General features: G+C 36.8%; 1 protein-coding gene across 8 annotated transcripts in view; it reads left to right on the forward strand.

Moving 5' to 3' along the window:
• Positions 1-18378, forward strand: part of LOC117409258 (calcium uptake protein 3, mitochondrial-like) — a 46574-nt gene that overhangs the window by 4673 nt on the left and 23523 nt on the right. For all 8 annotated transcript variants that reach the window (XM_034015010.3, XM_034015009.3, XM_034015012.3 and 5 more), the window contains exons 2-3: positions 13474-13621; positions 17756-17787. In XM_034015010.3, coding sequence (XP_033870901.2) covers positions 13474-13621; positions 17756-17787 — 180 coding nt within the window. The remainder of the gene's footprint in view (positions 1-13473; positions 13622-17755; positions 17788-18378) is intronic.

Raw genomic sequence — 18378 nt, forward strand, 5'->3', positions numbered from 1 at the left:
TGGTGGATAAAGCACTCTCGACCACAAGGGATGGGTTTAAACAGGACGATACCTGTATATTAAGGCATATATGATATACCTAGGGGTTCTGATTTTCAGTTTTAAGTGATAAAAAACGATAAAACATTCCCAATACAAAAAATGAAATCTGTGTATAGCCAATAAACACCAGAAAACACCGGAAAAACACTGGAAATGGTTACTCAGTTCACGTTGACTTCACCCCTTTCCCATTAAAAAAAAAACAAAAAAACTACTTTTCCCGGTGCAGCAGGGCAATGTCCCTCCTTCCTGAGTCTGACTTTTAGCTATCATTGATTTGTTCTAAATGCTTTAAACCCACCCCAACAGTGTAGAGTAGTGGTTAGGGCTCTGGACTCTTGACCGGAGGGTTGTGGGTTCAATCCCCAGTGGGGGACACTGCTGTTGTACCCGTGAGCAAGGTACTTTACCTAGATTGCTCCAGTAAAAACCCAATTGTATAAATGGGTAATTGTATGTAAAAAATGTGATATCTGTATAATGTGAAATAATGTATAATGTGATATCTTGTAACAATTGTAAGTCGCCCTGGATAAGGGCGTCTGCTAAGAAATAAGTAAGTAATACTGAGTGCCAGCAAATTCCTACATTTCTTTTGGAAACTCTTTTGGCGAGATTTAATACAAGATTACAATTAAGAATGGAGGCTTGTTCGTGGGATTTAAAGCTGTATTACAGTTAAGATACAGAGGATTTAAAACAGAATTGCAAATTGTGGCGAAATGTAAATAAATGTCTACATACAAAAACCCCAGAAGAATGTGCCTGTGACATTGTGGAAGACAGCAAAGAAAAGAAGGTACAACTTAAGTGTGCAAGTACTGTCAAGTTACTATACATATTTTGACAGAAAAAAAACACCCAAGCATTATGGAAAGTAACCGAAAACAATAATTTCATACAGTGGATAAAAAGCGAAAGGCCAGAAAAAAAAAACAGATTTACATAAAACTCAAAAATAGCTCAAAATAAGCGCTGAAAAGTGAAATTAATAAAAACCAAAAAACAGAAGCTCTAGATATACCAGATGGCTTGAAAAGTTGTAGAGTTACAGTAATGTCTGAGTCGTGTCAAAGAACAGGTTACCACCATAGAGGGTGTGAGCTTCAGATTGTCTTAATGTTCACAGAAGAGGGATGGATTGTGATGTACTGCAAAACAAACACTGATTCTTTGGGTTTTTTGCACATCGTCTTCCCTTAATCCCAAAAAGCAATATAAAAACCATGTGCATGTCGGGGCAGGTTTTTATTTTTTCTTTAATGGGTGGGATACAGGTGTACAGGTTTAAGAGCAGAACATTGGCATCAATGGACAACTTCTTCAAAGATTCAAAACCCTTTGTCCTTTGTTTCTTCCATAATAATAGTAAAAATATGTGTACCCATCTAATAGTCAAAGATTTGTGATGTTTAAGCTCATACATACAGTACATCTATAAATGTCAGATGCCCCAGGCAATACATAGCCTTAGTTTTTTTAGAGTAAAGCTAGAAGTTTTCAACCTGCTCCAATACGTTTATACTGTTGGTTGACATAATATAGTTTATTCACAGTTTTTGACAAGGTAAGATTCCCTAGAGCATTTGGCATATGAAGTAAGTGTTAAGATCCAAGGGGGGAAAAAATATACGAATGCTATAAAGTGCAGGTGTTTTAAAGTAGCAAGGGGGCTGGTGGGGGGGACGGACTATAAATCTGTTTAGGAAATGTAACTTCAATATACAGAAGTGTACAGATTAATTTAGGTTGAGGTCCAGACCAATGCTGAGTTTTGTATTTCTAAGAATCTCTTTCTAGAAGAACTTATTAACAGTAATCTGATTATACTTTAGGGCATTATATAACTCTTGTTTTGTAATACTGTTGTTGGTAAAATATCTGCCAGCGCGAATGATTGCAATGAATAGCAGTTAAATGTTTACAGATTATACTCATTTATCAGTGCCATTTTCCATCAAATTATTATTATTATTCAAATTGCTGTCAGTAGATTTGAGGGAACACAATGAATTGAGTAATAAAGGAGGGTGCTTAGAAATTTAAGTATGTAAGTGTCCTGGATTGGAATTTATCAGTATTGTAAGCATAACATGAAATTAAAGTCTATTTGACATTTTCTCTGTTCACTGTTGCTACACTAGTATATTATGCATCTAGGCCTACATTTAAAACTCTCCACTTTTACCCTAATAATCAGTTTGAATGACTAGCCCACACAGCTATTTTTGCAAATAAAAAGTTTGGAATTTCTTTTTCTCTTTTTATTTTTTTAGGAACTGGACAATATATCACAATATCATACAGGATATAGTGGAAGTGCCCATACATATACTGTATGCATGTCACCCTTTAAAAAGAATGTTTACTTATGGAACTTGGTGAGGTTGTTCTTTTGCATATGTTTTTGAATATGAGGATGTACTGTAGGTAGTGCATGTCAGATCAGTCTTTTACACATTTTTATATGTACACACACAGTATGTAGGTCATGGTGGTCTGCTTTTTGAACAGCAACAGATTTTTCACACTGATGCAAATTGTTTTGATGAATGCCTTTCATTCTCTTGCAATTTAGGATGAGGGAAGAAAGGTCAGGAATAGTACGCTGTTATGTTGGTCTATGCTCTGCTGTAGTGTAAGCACCAAACCCAATAGGCCTACGCAGCATGACCCATGTCAAGTAGACATTGGTATTTTTTTTGGAATAACATAAGTAGAATAGAAATGTTACTAAGAAAATATATATTTTTTGTTACACTAAGGACACATTATTAGAAGTAATATGTACAAATTTAAAACATCTCCATTTTCGATTTAAAATACTGAAGACAATTTGATAAGTTGTTACAGTTCGATATGACTAGGGGTCTACCTAAAATGATTTCGCGGAAATCGTGAAATTGAGGGGTCACCACGAAATTCACCTCTTAGGGGCCAATGCATACAAACAAGTACAGCGAGGGGAAAAAAAGAAACCTTGTTTAAATGAACTACTGCACAACGCAAGCGACATAAACTACGTGTCTTCCTTCTGTAGATAGCCCTTTTTGATTCCTTCGCCGTCCTGTGTGCATTGCACTTAAGCAAAAAACAAACAAACAAAAAACGTCCACAAGTAACATTTACAAAAGAAATTCTCCAAAGCAGTTAACGTTCTTGTTTACTATTCAAATGACAAAGTTTGAATCAGCCTATCAGTGCATCTTTGCTGCTTTTATGTGATCTGTACTGTGCAGTAGGGGGTGGGACAAAGTTGGTGCTGCATTGTTTCGATTTAGGTTGCTAAAATCTAGTTTTCAGCATTGGAGGTAAAATAGTAGAATGGACGACAAAAAAAGCAAAGTATATTTCAGCTGATGATCGTTTCAAGATATTTCCCAAAGAAACTGTACATGCAGATGGAGGTAATTGTTTTGCATATCTTAATGTGTCTTTGGAGAAAATACGATAGATCGCTATTTAGCTTCAGAATCACACATTAAACAAAAGGCTACTACAGAGGCTGCTGAACAGAACGTAAAATAAACAGCTTTCATAAACCAAACTGGAAAGTCAGCCCAGACAAAAAGCATTCCTGTCTGCAAGTTAAATCAGTACTAAAATGATCCAACACAGCCACCTCGCTTCAACCTGCTGCTTACTTTTTCACAGTTGGAATTTTAGCCACGTTTTCTTTGTTTTGACTTGGTACTAATAAAATAAATTGTTGGATGGGACAAATAACATGACAACTAACGTGCTGCATACATTGCCTTTATTAAAGTATGCCAGATACCCTTGTGTAACCGAGTTTTTGGGCTGTTTCTAATCGATTTCCACATCTGTATAACTTGGCAAAGCTTTGCCTTAACTTCCAAGCAATTCAGTGGATGCAGAACGTGCAGTCTTAATGTATGGGCAAGTCAACTGCTGGAGGATGCTGCATGCTCGCCTTTAACAAATGCCAGCACTCTGTTTTAGTAAGGAAGCAAGTACCACTATTTTTAGGCTTTATAGTGCTCTGAAATACTGTCCACTTAGGTTAATTTAATGTTTAAACAGGTCCGCAAAATGTCTGCGAAATCCTAATTTTATTCCGCAACATACCCGTGAAAAATACGTAAATTGACCGCTATTTAAGTAGACCCCTAGATATGACACTATTCTATAGATATATACAGTGCCTATAGAAAGTCTACACCCTCTTGAACTTTTTTACATTTTGTTGTGTCAGTGCCTCAGAGTTTCATGCATTTAAATGAGGATTTGTTTCCACTTATCTACACACCATACTCCACACTATTAAAGGGAAAAAAGTTATATATTAAAAATACAAAACTGAAAGATCAGATAATTGGAAAGATAATTGGATAAGTCTCCACCCCCCTGAGTTAATACTTTGTGGAAGCACCTTTGGCAGCAATTATAGCTGTGAGTCTGTTGGGATAGGTCTCTACCAACTTTGCACACCTAGATTTGACAATATTTGACCATTCTTCTTTACAAAACTGTTCAAGCTCTGTCAAGTTCCTTGGGGAGCGTTGATGGACAGCAATCTTCAAGTCATGCCACAAATTTTCAATTGGATTTAGGTCGGGGCTCTGACTGGGCCACTCAAGGACATTTACCTTTTTGTTCCTTAGCCACTCCAGTGTAGCTTTGGCTGTGTGCTTTGGGTCGTTGTCATGCTGAAAGGTGAACTTCCGTCCCAGTTTCAGCTTTCTTGCAGAGGGCAGCAGGTTTTCCTCAAGGTCTTCTCTGTACTTTGCTCCATTCATTTTCCCTTCTATCCTGACAAGTGCCCTAGTCCCTGCCGATGAGAAACATCCGCATAACATGATGCTGCCACCACCATGCTTCACAGTAGGGATGGTGTTCTTTGGGTGATGCGCTGTGTTGGGTTTGTGCCAAACATAACACTTTGCATTTAGGCCAAAAAGTTCAATTTTAGTGTTGCCACATGGCTACAGAATCTCCTGAGTGTTTTTTTGCATACTTCAAATGGGATTCAAGGTGGGCCTTCTTGAGTAATGGCTTCCTTCTTGCCACCCTACCATACAGGCCAGATTTGTGGAGTGCTTGGGATATTGTTGTCACATACACACTTTGACCAGTCTTGGCCATAAAAGCCTGTAGATCTTGCAAAGTTACCGTTGGCTCCTTGGTAGCCTCTCTGATCAGTCTCCTTCTTGCTCGGTCATCCAGTTTGGAGGGACGGCCTGATCTAGGCAGGGTCTTGGTGGTGCCATACACCTTCCACTTCTTAATAATCGTCTTGACCGTGCTCCAAGGGATATTCAAGGCCTTTGATATTTTTTTATACCCATCCCCTGATCTGTGCCTTTAAAAAACTTTGTCCCAGTTCTTTTGAAAGCGCCTTGGTGCTCATGGTTGAGTCTTTGCTTTGAAATGCACTACCCAGCAGAGGGAACCTACAGGAACTTTATCCTGAAATCATGTGAATCACAACAATTTAACACAGGTGGAGGCCACTTAACTTGGTGTGTGATTTTGAAGGCGATTGGTTACACCTGAGCTAATTTAGGATTGTTATTACAAGGGGGGTGGACACGTATCCATCCAAGCTATTTCCGTTTTTATTTTTAATTAATTTTCTACAAATTTTGAAATATTTTTTTCTCTTGAAAGCTGTGGGGTAGGCTGTGTAGATAAATGAAAAAAAAAAAAACTATTTTAATGCATTTTAATTCCAGGCTATAAGGCAACAAAAGGTGAACATTTTGAAAGGGGGTGTAGACTTTCTATAGGCACTGTGAGAGCAAAGCTCGAACCCCGAGATGAAATATTTTCTCAAAATGCACTGCAGCTCATATGTTATTTTTATACTGCTGTACATGGATTGTAAAAATATGATAAAATGTGTGGTTGTTCCGGGTTCATACTCACTGCTGTCTCTTTTCGTGTTGAATTCAGGATAGTATTGTAGCAATCTTTAAAAAGACGCCACCTACCGGGTCTTTAAAGGAAAGCCAAGGCTTTTTTTATTTAAATCGATTTTATTTTTATTTATTTATTTACTTTTTAATTATGGAATGTATTTTGTAGTACCGTAGTTGTAGCTCTACAGTATTATTATTATTATTTATTTCTTAGCAGACGCCCTTATCCAGGGCGACTTACAATTGTTACAAGATATCACATTATTTTTACATACAATTACCCATTTATACAGTTGGGTTTTTACTGGAGCAATCTAGGTAAAGTACCTTGCTCAAGGGTACAGCAGCAGTGTCCCCCACCTGGGATTGAACCCACGACCCTCCGGTCAAGAGTCCAGACCCCTAACCACTACTCTAACTGCTGCCCCTAACTGTAAATTTAAGGATGTTGGAAATGGTGGTTTGTGAATAGTTAAATACCAAACTAAATTACTCAATCAAATGAATACATAAATAAAGCAAATTATTTATCATTGTGGCATCCTGTAAATGTGAACTACAATTTATGAACTACAAGAATTTAGCAATGGATTACGCCAGAGAAAAATACCCCTCACTCATCCCAGTCATTCTTTTCATTTACTTTTCTTTCTTTGATTTCCTCTTTCTGTGTCAGTCCAAACACACGTAGTTGTTACTTAGGACTACTTTGCTTTTTATAGTGTGGTCAATTATTAAAGTTCCTGATTGCACTACTAAATAAACCTGGTTTCAGCGGGTCTTCACACAGTGCTCAATTGTCATCAGGATCGCTTCTGCGAATACAGTGCCTTGCATAAGTATTCACCCCCCTTGGACTTTTCCACATTTTGTAGTGTTACAACCTGGAATTAAAATGGATTTAATTGGGATTTTTACCATTTGATTTACACAACATACTTAACACTTTGAAGGTGCAAAATATGTTTTATTGTGACACAAAAGTTAATTAAACAAAAAAAAGAGATTTGTTGGTTGCATAAGTATTCACCCCCCTGAGTCAATACTTGGTAGAAGCACCTTTGGCAGCAATTACAGCTGTGAGTCTTTTTGGGTAAGTCTCTACCAGCTTTGCACATCTGGATCCTGCAATTTTTGCCCATTCTTCTTGGCAAAATTGCTCAAGCTCTGTCAAGTTGGATGGGGACCGTTGGTGAACAGCAAAGTCTTGCCACAGATTCTCAATCGGATTGAGGTCTGGGCTTTGACTGGGCCATTCTAAGACATTCAGGTTCTTGTTTTTAAACCACTCCAGTGTAGCTTTGGCTGTGTGTTTAGGGTCATTGTCCTGCTGGAAGGTGAACCTCCGCCCCAGTCCCAGGTCTCTTGCAGACTGAAACAGGTTTTCCTCTAGAATTTCCCTGTATTTGGCTCCATCCATCTTGCCCTCAATCCTGACCAGTTTCCCAGTCTCTGCCGATGAAAAGCATCCCCATAACATGATGCTGCCATGTGACGGAAATATAATGAGTTCTGGTTGTAAATCTCCCTCTCGACCTGTGAGGATACGAAGTAGCGAAAGGGAAAGGCTTTGGACAGGTTGTCCTGACAGTTCATTCCCTGGGTCGGGAAGTCAATCAGCCTGGAAAAAGACGAGACTGCAGTGCGAGAATGTATTGACCTGGAAGGTAAACGAGGTAGCAGCTGCAGGCAATAAAATCAACTGCAGTCGTTTACCAAGGGGTCATGCATAATCGCATAAAAGGGGCTGGAGAATTGTAAATCTTTTCCTTCACTTGGGTTTCGCTACGAGGAAACTGGAAGGACCGGGAGATTGCCCAAAATAATTAACGAAAGGAGTTTGTGAGTGTTTTGTTTGTTTGTCTGTTTAGTAATTGTCTGTGTTTGTTATCATTAGACGGCTAAACACAGATCCAGAGCTGTCGCTAAGGGCCAGCACGCAACCGGATCACCACTGCACTACCGTCACGAATAAACATTGTTATCAGGACTTGTTTCACTAATAGCACGTATTATATTGTACTTCACCACAAGCACTGAGAGCACTCACTTTGGAACAGTGATCGTGTGTGTCTAATTGTGTGTGTTTTGTACCGTGTCTATTATTTGCGGGACTGCAACCCTTTGTTTCATTACTGTGCAATACACATTGTTGTGTATTGTTGTGTATTGTCAGCTCTTTATTATTTACTGGCTGGTCATCAGACCATTGGATTATACACCATTAAATCAATCATTTTCACCCGTACTTTGCTGTCTGTGTGTTCTTGGAATTACTGTATCCGCACTGCACCTGCTACCACTTACCACTTTGCCACATGCCACCACCATGCTTCACCGTGGGGATGTTGTTCTCAGGGTGATGAACAGTGTCGGCTTTGCGCCACACATAGCGTTTTGTGCTAAGGCCAAAAAGTTCAGTTTTGGTCTCATCAGACCAGAGAACCTTTTTCCACATGTTTGCTGTGTCTCCCACATGACTTTTGGCAAAATCCAAACTGGATTTGATAGGGGTTTTTTTCAGCAATGGCTTTCTTCTCGCCACTCTTCCATAAAGCCCAGCTTTGTGGAGCATCCGGGTTATAGTTGTCCCATGGACGGTTTCTCCCATCTCAGCTGTGGATCTCTCCAGCTCCTTCAGAGTTACCATTGGCCTCTTGGTTGCTTCTCTGACTAATGCCCTCCTTACCTGGTCACTGAGTTTTGGTGGACAGCCTTCTCTAGGCAGAGTGGCGGTTGTGCCATATTCTTTCCATTTTTTAATAATGGATTTAACGGTGTTCCGGGGGATGTTCAAAGTTTGGGATATTTTTTTAAAACCCAACCCTGATTGGTGCTTCTCCAGAACTTTATCCCAGACTTGTTTTGATAGCTCCTTGGTCTTCATGATGCTGTTTGTTTAGATATGCTCTCTAACAAACTCTGGGGCCTTCCAGAAACAGGTGTATTATATGACACTTTAGTTGCACACAAGTGGACTCCATTCAACTAATTATGTGACTTCTGAAGGCAATTGGTTGCACCAGAGCTTATTTAGGGGTGTCACAGCAAAGGGGGTGAATACTTATGCAATCAAGACTTTTCAGTTTTTTATTTGTAAATCATTTTGAAAAATATGTTGATTTTTTTCCCCACTTCGACATTATGGACTATTTTGTGTAGATCAGTGACAAAAAACCCTAATTAAATCCATTTTAATTCCAGGTTGTAACACTACAAAATGTGGAAAAATCCAAGGGGGGGTGAATACTTATGCAAGGCACTGTATATATATATATATATATATATATATATATATATAGACGTGCTCAAATTTGTTGGTACCCTTACAGCTCATTGAAATAATGCTTCATTCCTCCTGAAAAGTGATGAAATTAAAAGCTATTTTATCATGTATACTTGCATGCCTTTGTTATGTCATAGAATAAAGCAAAGAAGCTGTGAAAAGAGATGAATTATTGCTTATTCTACAAAGATATTCTAAAATGGCCTGGACACATTTGTTGGTACCCCTTAGAAAAGATAATAAATATTTGGATTATAGTGATATTTCAAACTAATTAGTTTCTTTAATTCGTATCACACATGTCTCCAAACTTGTAATCAGTCATTCAGCCTATTTAAATGGAGAAAAGTAGTCACTGTGCTGTTTGGTATCATTGTGTGCACCACACTGAACATGGACCAGAGAAAGCAAAGGAGAGAGTTGTCTGAGGAGATCAGAAAGAAAATAATAGACAAGCATGGTAAAGGTAAAGGCTACAAGACCATCTCCAAGCAGCTTGATGTTCCTGTGACAACAGTTGCAAATATTATTAAGTTTAAGGTCCATGGAACTGTAGCCAACCTCCCTGGGCGCGGCCGCAAGAGGAAAATCGACCCCAGAGTGAACAGAAGGATAGTGCAAATGGTAGAAAAAGAACCAAGGATAACTGCCAAAGAGATACAAGCTGAACTCCAAGGTGAAGGTACGTCAGTTTCTGATCACACCATCCGTCGCTTTTTGAGAAAAATTGGGCTCCATGGAAGAAGACCCAGGAGGACTCCACTTTTGAAAGAAAAACATAAAAAAGCCAGACTGGAATTTGCTAAAATGCATATTGACAAGCCGCAATCCTTCTGGGAGAATGTCCTTTGGACAGATGAGTCAAACCTGGAGCTTTTTGGCAAGTCACATCAGCTCTAAGTTCACAGACAAAAAAATGAAGCTTTCAAAGAAAAGAACACCATACCTACAGTGAAACATGGAGGAGGCTCGGTTATGTTTTGGGGCTGCTTTGCTGCGCCTGGCACAGGGTGCCTTGAATCTGTGCAGGGCACAATGAAATCTCAAGACTATCAAGGCATTCTGGAGCGAAACGTACTGCCCAGTGTCAGAAAGCTCTGTCTCAGTCGCAGGTCATGGGTCCTCCAACAGGATAATGACCCAAAACACACAGCTAAAAGCACCCAAGAATGGAGAACAAAACATTGGACTATTCTGAAGTGGCCTTCTATGAGTCCTGATCTGAATCCTATCGAACATCTATGGAAAGAGCTGAAACTTGCAGTCTGGAGAAGGCACCCATCAAACCTGAGACAGCTGGAGCAGTTTGCTCAGGAAGAGTGGGCCAAACTACCTGTTAACAGGTGCAGAAGTCTCATTGAGAGCTACAGAAAACGTTTGATTGCAGTGATTGCCTCTAACGGTTGTGCAACAAAATATTAGGTTAGCGGTCCCATCATTTTTGTCCATGCCATTTTCATTTGTTTTCTTATTTACAATATTATGTTGAATAAAAAATCAAAAGCAAAGTCTGATTTCTATTAAATATGGAATAAACAATGGTGGATGCCAATTACTTTTGTCAGTTTCAAGTTATTTCAGAGAAAATTGTGCATTCTTCGTTTTTTGTGGAGGGGTACCAACAAATTTGAGCACGTCTGTATATATATATATAATATATATATATATATATATATATATATATATATATATATATATATATATATATATATATATATATATATATATATATATTGCTATCATAGATGGTTAAAGAAAAAAAAAAAAACACTGCACCATTGAACCTCAATGTGAAATGAACATGGGGTAAGCTGAGCTTCTAAGCTTACCTAAGATTCAAACAAAACCTAAGCTGTGAACTCGATGAGAGGCTTGTACCCCAGGCTTGATGAGAGGCTTAACTTCAGGCGATCGTATTTCCGGTTAGGAGTACCGCATACACACACTGAATATGTCTTTGGAAAGCCCAGAGTCTGTACTTTTAAACATGAACCAGGTAGGTGGCTTTTACGGTGCCTGAGTAATATGTGCGCATCCTTCGATGAGCTGGCGCCTCAAAATGAATGGGGCTGAGTTTTAGAGTTAAAGTGAAAGTCACCGCTTGCAAAACAACACCTAGATAGACTTAATATCGTTTTTTTGTTGGTTTTGTTTTTTTAAACTGTTTACTTACTGCAGTGTACTGAGTTTCTATAATCCTTAAAGGTAGCGGCCGAGAATCACGTACAAGAGAATAAAGTTTCTCAGCACTTAAAATATCCAGCACTACTTTTATTTATTTATTTTAACCAGAACTACTCAAAATGCGGCTCATAGTGCTTTCGTCACTGACACCCACTTCGTTATAGATTGTTGTAGCGTTTCAGGCATTCTAAATTTGGTGAAAAATACAGTAGCTTGGTGTCTTCAAATATCTCTCCGGGATTTTCCCACACTGAAAGTTGCAGATATGAGGGAGCAACTTGGAAAATGCGTGATTCCCGCAATCCCGCGCTGAAATTCAAGCCCTGAGTAAGCAACCAATGGCTGTTTAAAAAGGCTTAACATGGACATCTATTGTCACCATTACATCATAGTTCAAAAATTGGATGTTTAAAAAAGTTTTAATGTTAAACTCAAACAAAATAATGTACATTTGTCTGATGTCGTCCTTGCCGACTTCTCTCCTGAATTTAGAGAGGAAATGAGAAACTTAGGAGTGATCTTTGACCCAGATCTTTCTTTTGAACCACATGTAGAAATGTTACCAAAATCTCTTCCATCTAAGAAATATCATCAAATTGTAAAGTATTCTTTCCCGACCAGATGCTTAGAAACTGATGCATGCTTTTGTATCTTCAAGGATTTATTACTGTAATGCCCTACTCTCTGGTACTCGTAGTCATGTTATTTCTCATCCGCAACTTGTACAAAATACTGCTGCTAGAGTTTTAACAGGGACTAAGAGACAAGAACACATTAACCCTGTGCAACATCTTTGGCATCCTGTCTGGTTTAGGATAGATTTTAAGGTGCTGCTTTTAACCTATAAGGCTTTAAATGGTCTTGCCCCCTTAAATGATCTTTTAACCCCATATGTTCCTAGACAGTCACTCTGATCACAGGATGCCAAGTAACTTACTGTTCCAAAAATTCTGGAAAAAAAAACACAGGTGGTAGAACATTCAGCTATAAAGCCCCTAAATTATGGAATTACCTGCCTAGTGCTGTAAGGAAAGCTCCCACTGTTGCTGCCTTTAAAACTAGATTAAAAACACATTTTTATAATCTAGTTTATATATTTTGTAATGTTTTCTTATCCTTTCTTGCTTGATTTACTGTTTTGTTTTTATTCTGTTCATTTTTACTGCTTATTGTTACTTTTGGAATATGTATTAATGTTTGTATCCTTGTAAGGTGATCTATCGTGAAAAGCACTAAATAAAAATAAAGATTGATTGATTTAGAGCCCATTTACCCCAGCTAGACTCCCATGACAGTGAATCACCATTTTTAGAAATCTGGTTCTGGGAGTCATCACTGCAGAAACCAGGTCCCACACTGGCCTTCTACATTGGTAGAAAATGCTCTTATGAGTCAGCACGTCAGCTATTAAGATGCAGTACAATATACATAACTTGAAACTTTATTGAAAACTATTCTACTTTGATAACATGATACTGTATAAACAATTTCACAATTAGCCCTACGTGTATGTGTAAGGCAAATTTAGGATAAAGTTAAAGTAATTGTAGCTACAGTAACACAATAGTTCCATAAATGTTCTCCGCAATTAATATCTATTAATTATATCGGTCTCAAATGTGCAATTTATAACTAAACACATGTTTAAGCTAACCTGATATCTGGTACTACACTATGTTAAAGAAATCTCTGTTTGCCGTGTCTTCCACTTCCTGTCTTTTGACCTGGACAGTGAATTTGTCCCAGTCTCATCACTGGCTTATTTCCTGTCAATAACCAGTCAGCTGCTTCCCCAATTGACTGACATTCTTTCAGCCAGTAAGATGCTTTCACACAGAAAACACAGCTGGGGTGAAATGAACAAGGAAGTAATGCAGTCACAGACATACTTTTAAAATGAAAATATGTTTGTTATAACAGGTTTCTTTAAAAACTGCACATTTGAGGCCTATGTAGATAATGGAAGGAAGTGGAATTAATTTGTGATGTACAATTACAGTAAAGTCACACAGAAGACAAAAGGCCTTGAATTATGGAAATATGTGAAGTCTGAACAGTTTTGTGTTTGCTTTGTTTTAGTCCAGAGGTCTGGATTTTGAAGATGGAGATGTCTACATTTCTTCTCATGAGCAAAGATTCCGCATGTTTTCCTCTGTTGAATATGAGGGCCAACTCTACATGACCCCGCAGAATTTCATTGAGTCTGTCACTATGGATGAGCCCAAATGTAAGTGATGAAAATAAATACATAGAATTATTTGCTTACAAACCAAGCAAGTAATTGAATATACAGTACTAGAAGAAAGTGTGTTCTCTGTATAGGAGAGAGGATATTATTCAGGACACTTATGTATTCACCTACTGTAAAGTACTCATACTTTCTAAAGGTGATGCATTACAATGACCTCAAGTAGCTATTTAACAGCTATCCACATCTGTGTTATTCTAGACAGTCTTCTTTCATGTGGTGTGCAAGGATAATCTTCCTAATCCCATTGATATAGATGTGCTATCAAGATAGATCTGAACATGTAAGGGGTAAATCAGGAATTGTTTGCAGGTGATGCTTAGCACACACTCAGGTATGTATTTAGGAAATTAGTGTCTTCATATATTGTCTGAAATAGCCATGATTGTAAATAACCCAATGAGACACAACCCCTGCATGAAGCTAACAGCTTAACCAGCATCACTTTTAGTGCTCAGCTGTGTTACCAAAAGTGTTTACCACAAAGCAGTTGGTGTTCCAAAGGCACTATTCTTTGGTAAACAAATAATAATTAAATATGTAATTTAAAATTTAATCAGTTCTTGTTTTAGGTGGTGATCAGTAAGGAATCGTTTACCTCCAAAACAATTTCAACACATCATTTATGGCTTCGCATGGCGTTCCTACTCCCTATTTATAGTGTTATCGCAGTTCTTTCTATTTCTTTTTCCAATGCAAGCCTTATGAACAGTTTTTTATGTAACTGACACTATTTTAGTTTTTTTTATTATTTTTTCATTGTCTGGGTTATACAGATAGTACTTATTGAAGATAGTGTACTAGTTACTGACATGAATTATTCTTTATATGAAGGAAAATGTTTACGAACAGGATGTTTTTATCGTAAGTATGACTTGTTCCATAAGTTATAGTGCCACTTCTGGTGTTCTTAGTATGTATGAAGAAACGTCTTCATGAAATTTATGGTTTTATGCTTTGGTTGTAAAGTCCATGGAGATGTGTACTCAGTGAAGATACAATTTGTGAGAAGTATGCTGATAGTCAATTATCTCAAAGGAGACATCGTTTAGTTTTATGATCTCAACAGATAAAAACAATAATTTGGTTAAAGTATTATCATAAATCCTCTTGCAAAGTCTGTTTTATTCCTAGGCAAACACATAAAATGCTCACCAGAAACATGCACCTTTCCTTCTTTTGGAACATGTAATAAAAGATTTGTTGGCTGTAAAAAAAAAAAGATCTTTATGGCCCTTCAAAAAGCTTTGACAACAATTTATTAACGATTTACAACATCTACCTTGTAGCACATAATACAATCTAAAAGTGCAATATTAGTGGGAATACTTAATAATCATTGTAAGGCTTTTGGTCTTCATTTTCTATATTCAGGCTTTATCGTTTGTGTTTGGCTGAGTTTAAGTGCTTTGTTCTAACACTGAGAGTTAGAAACTTTATCCACAGGTTTGCAACGTGCCATAGATCTGTTTTTAATCCTTTTTAATACATTTGCAAACAGAAGAAACTGCCTAACATTTGTGCAAGAAACAACAGCTCACTCAAATAAAACATCAGCAGCCCCAATACAATAGTAAAAGCAAACAAATGGTAAATGCATACACAGCACTGAATCGGAGGAATACAGCTAACTTTAAAAAAGATAATTAACAGTCCTTTTGAACATACCAACACCACAGAAGTTCTTTACAGACAATGGAAAGTGTGTTACTGTAAATGTAAAGGCAAATCTACCTCCTTCTGTAACAGTTCTACAGAAGAAGAAAAATGTTAATCTTGAGAATCCTAATGAATAATAGTGCCGAGTAGATGGTATCAGTGAGTGAGAAAATGAGGTTGTGAACCATGAACACTATTACAAAACAACGGTAAGCCAGTGTTTCATCAGTTTGGGATTTGCAAATCTCAATATTGAAAGTAATGTCCACTATCCACGCAGGCCAATCTGTAGTCACATCTTCATTTCTTCAGAGTATGGTTTATACTGTATTCATATAGATGTTTTACACAACTTGTCACAGGTTTGTTTTTTGCCTGCAATCACTGTTAAAATTAAGTATGATATACAATGTAGTTTTTCTTACTGTGTGATAATGTGGCAAGGGTTGTTTTAAACTAGCTCTGGCAACATAAAAACTGCATTTCGGTGGTCTTCATTAAAGCTTTTCAAGGTAGAGGATTTGATGCTTTTACACCTATTGATTTTGGCGGAGGGGGTGGCTGCAGGAATAAAGTCAGGGCGGGGTCTTATAGATACAACTGCTTGGTAAATATTAGTTAGTAGATAGCTCATGTATAACTTTAAACACTCAAATCATAAACGCTGAGGTAAAAATACAGAAATGCAGATGGAATACACAGTATCAATTACATTCAGATATGTATCTTTGGTTTAACAAAAAAATATTTTCTTGTATTTTTTCTCTGCAACATAAATGCAACAATTAGGCCTACTATTTTTACTGGTAACCTTTATTTATTTATTTTTTTAGATCACACCTAACCAAGGACATTTGTGAGATTTGAAGTTCACTTGTGTTTGCACAGTTTCAATTCTAATCGTTTATTGAGAATTTCAAGTTTCCTTCAAAATACTTGAACCATTGCTCAGGTCTTTTCTAGTTGGTTGCTATGTGGACAGGCAGAAGCTGTAAGGTTCTGTTTGCCTCGAATAGTGTTGTGTTTCAGATTTTGCCAGTGTAAATTTTCATCCTTTTTAGAATTTAGACTTTGAGCAGTCTCATAGCAAGGCACCAGCCACAGAGTAAATAAGGAATACTACTGAAGAACTTTTGACCGTGGGTAAATAGCTGACTGTATTGGAAAAGGCACAAGAACGCTTAGATAAATGGCTTATATAAGTGATGTTTTTTAGTTCATTGCTTGTAAATGTGTCAGTTTTGCCGTCAAGAGATAAATGTAGTTTGGCTTTTCTTTCTACAGCCTATTACAGACTTTTTAGCGTTGCTTAGTAAAGACCTTAACATTAGCATAGTGTGTTGATGACATAAGGGTAATTCTCCCTGTTGGCAGAGCACATGCTGATGCACAGATTCAAAATATTTCATTCTGCACTTGAAAGTTTCAGTGCTTTGAGTAAACAAAATAGACCACTGTCTAAAAATCCTATAGTCGTATAAAACAAAAAATACTGGCATTAATGCTGCTGAATACCAGTATGGCTAAAAGAAGTGGGACACACAAAACACTGAAACTAGAACGTATGGTGATACTAAAACTACCTATTTAGTAAAAACAAGCAAATATACCAGATACAGTAACTATGTATTTATTTATTATATAGCATATACTGTAGCATTTTGTTAGTATGCTTTAGATCTGAAAAGTTTTTGACACAAATCAAGTTGTATCTAAAGGCTAAAAGATGCTTGAAATACACTTTGGATAAGAGTTCTGCAGTTCAACTAATAACTAATTTAATAAATCAAACTAATGCACCTTTGGAGATATAAATATAGTGACACATGCAAAATGTTATTAAAACGTTATGTAATATCTTTAATGGTATTACTGTTTTGTATTACTTCCTATTTCTCTGCTCTCTCATGCATGGATGTAACCAGTTTTTACTTGTCTGTTTTATCTAAAGAGCATTTATCTAAAGAGCATTTGGTACAATGTCCTCACGACTATTTTTGAACACTGGAGATTTACAACTGCCTATACTGTAGCAGTAATATGGAACGTTTTATATGACTTCTAATGTGTCAAGACGAGGGTCATTGTCACAGCTGTTATCAGACAATTGTGATAAGTTTAAGACTTTAATTAAACAACAAGCACGTAAGTGTTTTTTTATGACTCCTTGTATCTTGTGAGGTAAGACTTTTATTGCATATTGGAATGCACTACTGAAGATTAGATGAAGGGTTGTGAACTATTTATTGGTTACTAGCAACTACTGAAATACCGTATAGTAATAGGTGTTTTTGGTTATTTATATTATGAACCGACCTTTCATTAAACTGTAATGAAGCTGTACTAGTCTTTAAATTTGGTTGTCAAGTTAGTATTTGTATTAAAATGGTATTTGTTCAATTATTTGTTTATTTTTGTCTTTCTAATCTGTGCCTTTTTTAAAACCTTTACTAGACAGGAGACAGTGGAAGTCACTTTCAAAGCAGGTAAGACCTTTTTGACAGAAATAAATTCATCAGTTATCAGAGCTGAAATCATTTCTAAGCCAGGCCAGAAGTTTTGCATCACCCTATAGAATTAACTAACTTTGCTTCATAAAGTCGAATGAAACCTGCTGAATAATGTTACGTTAACATATTGAATTACATAACGCTTTGTAGTTTTCCATATACAGTACTTAATTGAAAAATGTGAAATATAATATAATCTAACATGAAATACTGTACTACTATTATGGCTTCCGGTAGACTTTTGCAATATAATTTTGTAATTTCTTTGATTGCATGATGTTAAATAAAATATCTAAATTATGTTCATATACTTTTTTATTATTATGTCTCAATCCTAAAATTTTAGTTGATGCAAAACTTTTGGCCATAGTTGTATATTTTTAATTTATTTTAAGCACAAATATTTTCCTTTCAGATATCCTATAATGCAAAACATTTGCACAACACTGAGGCAATTTAGTTGCTTCATGAAATACAATCATAAAAAACACAGTAAACAATTATAATAAAAATTGTTTGACTAGCTTACAATAAATATCTTAATATATACCTAATAGCATATATACA

This window comes from Acipenser ruthenus, chromosome 2 (genome assembly GCF_902713425.1).
Source record: "Acipenser ruthenus chromosome 2, fAciRut3.2 maternal haplotype, whole genome shotgun sequence".
In the NCBI taxonomy this organism is placed as follows: domain Eukaryota; kingdom Metazoa; phylum Chordata; class Actinopteri; order Acipenseriformes; family Acipenseridae; genus Acipenser; species Acipenser ruthenus.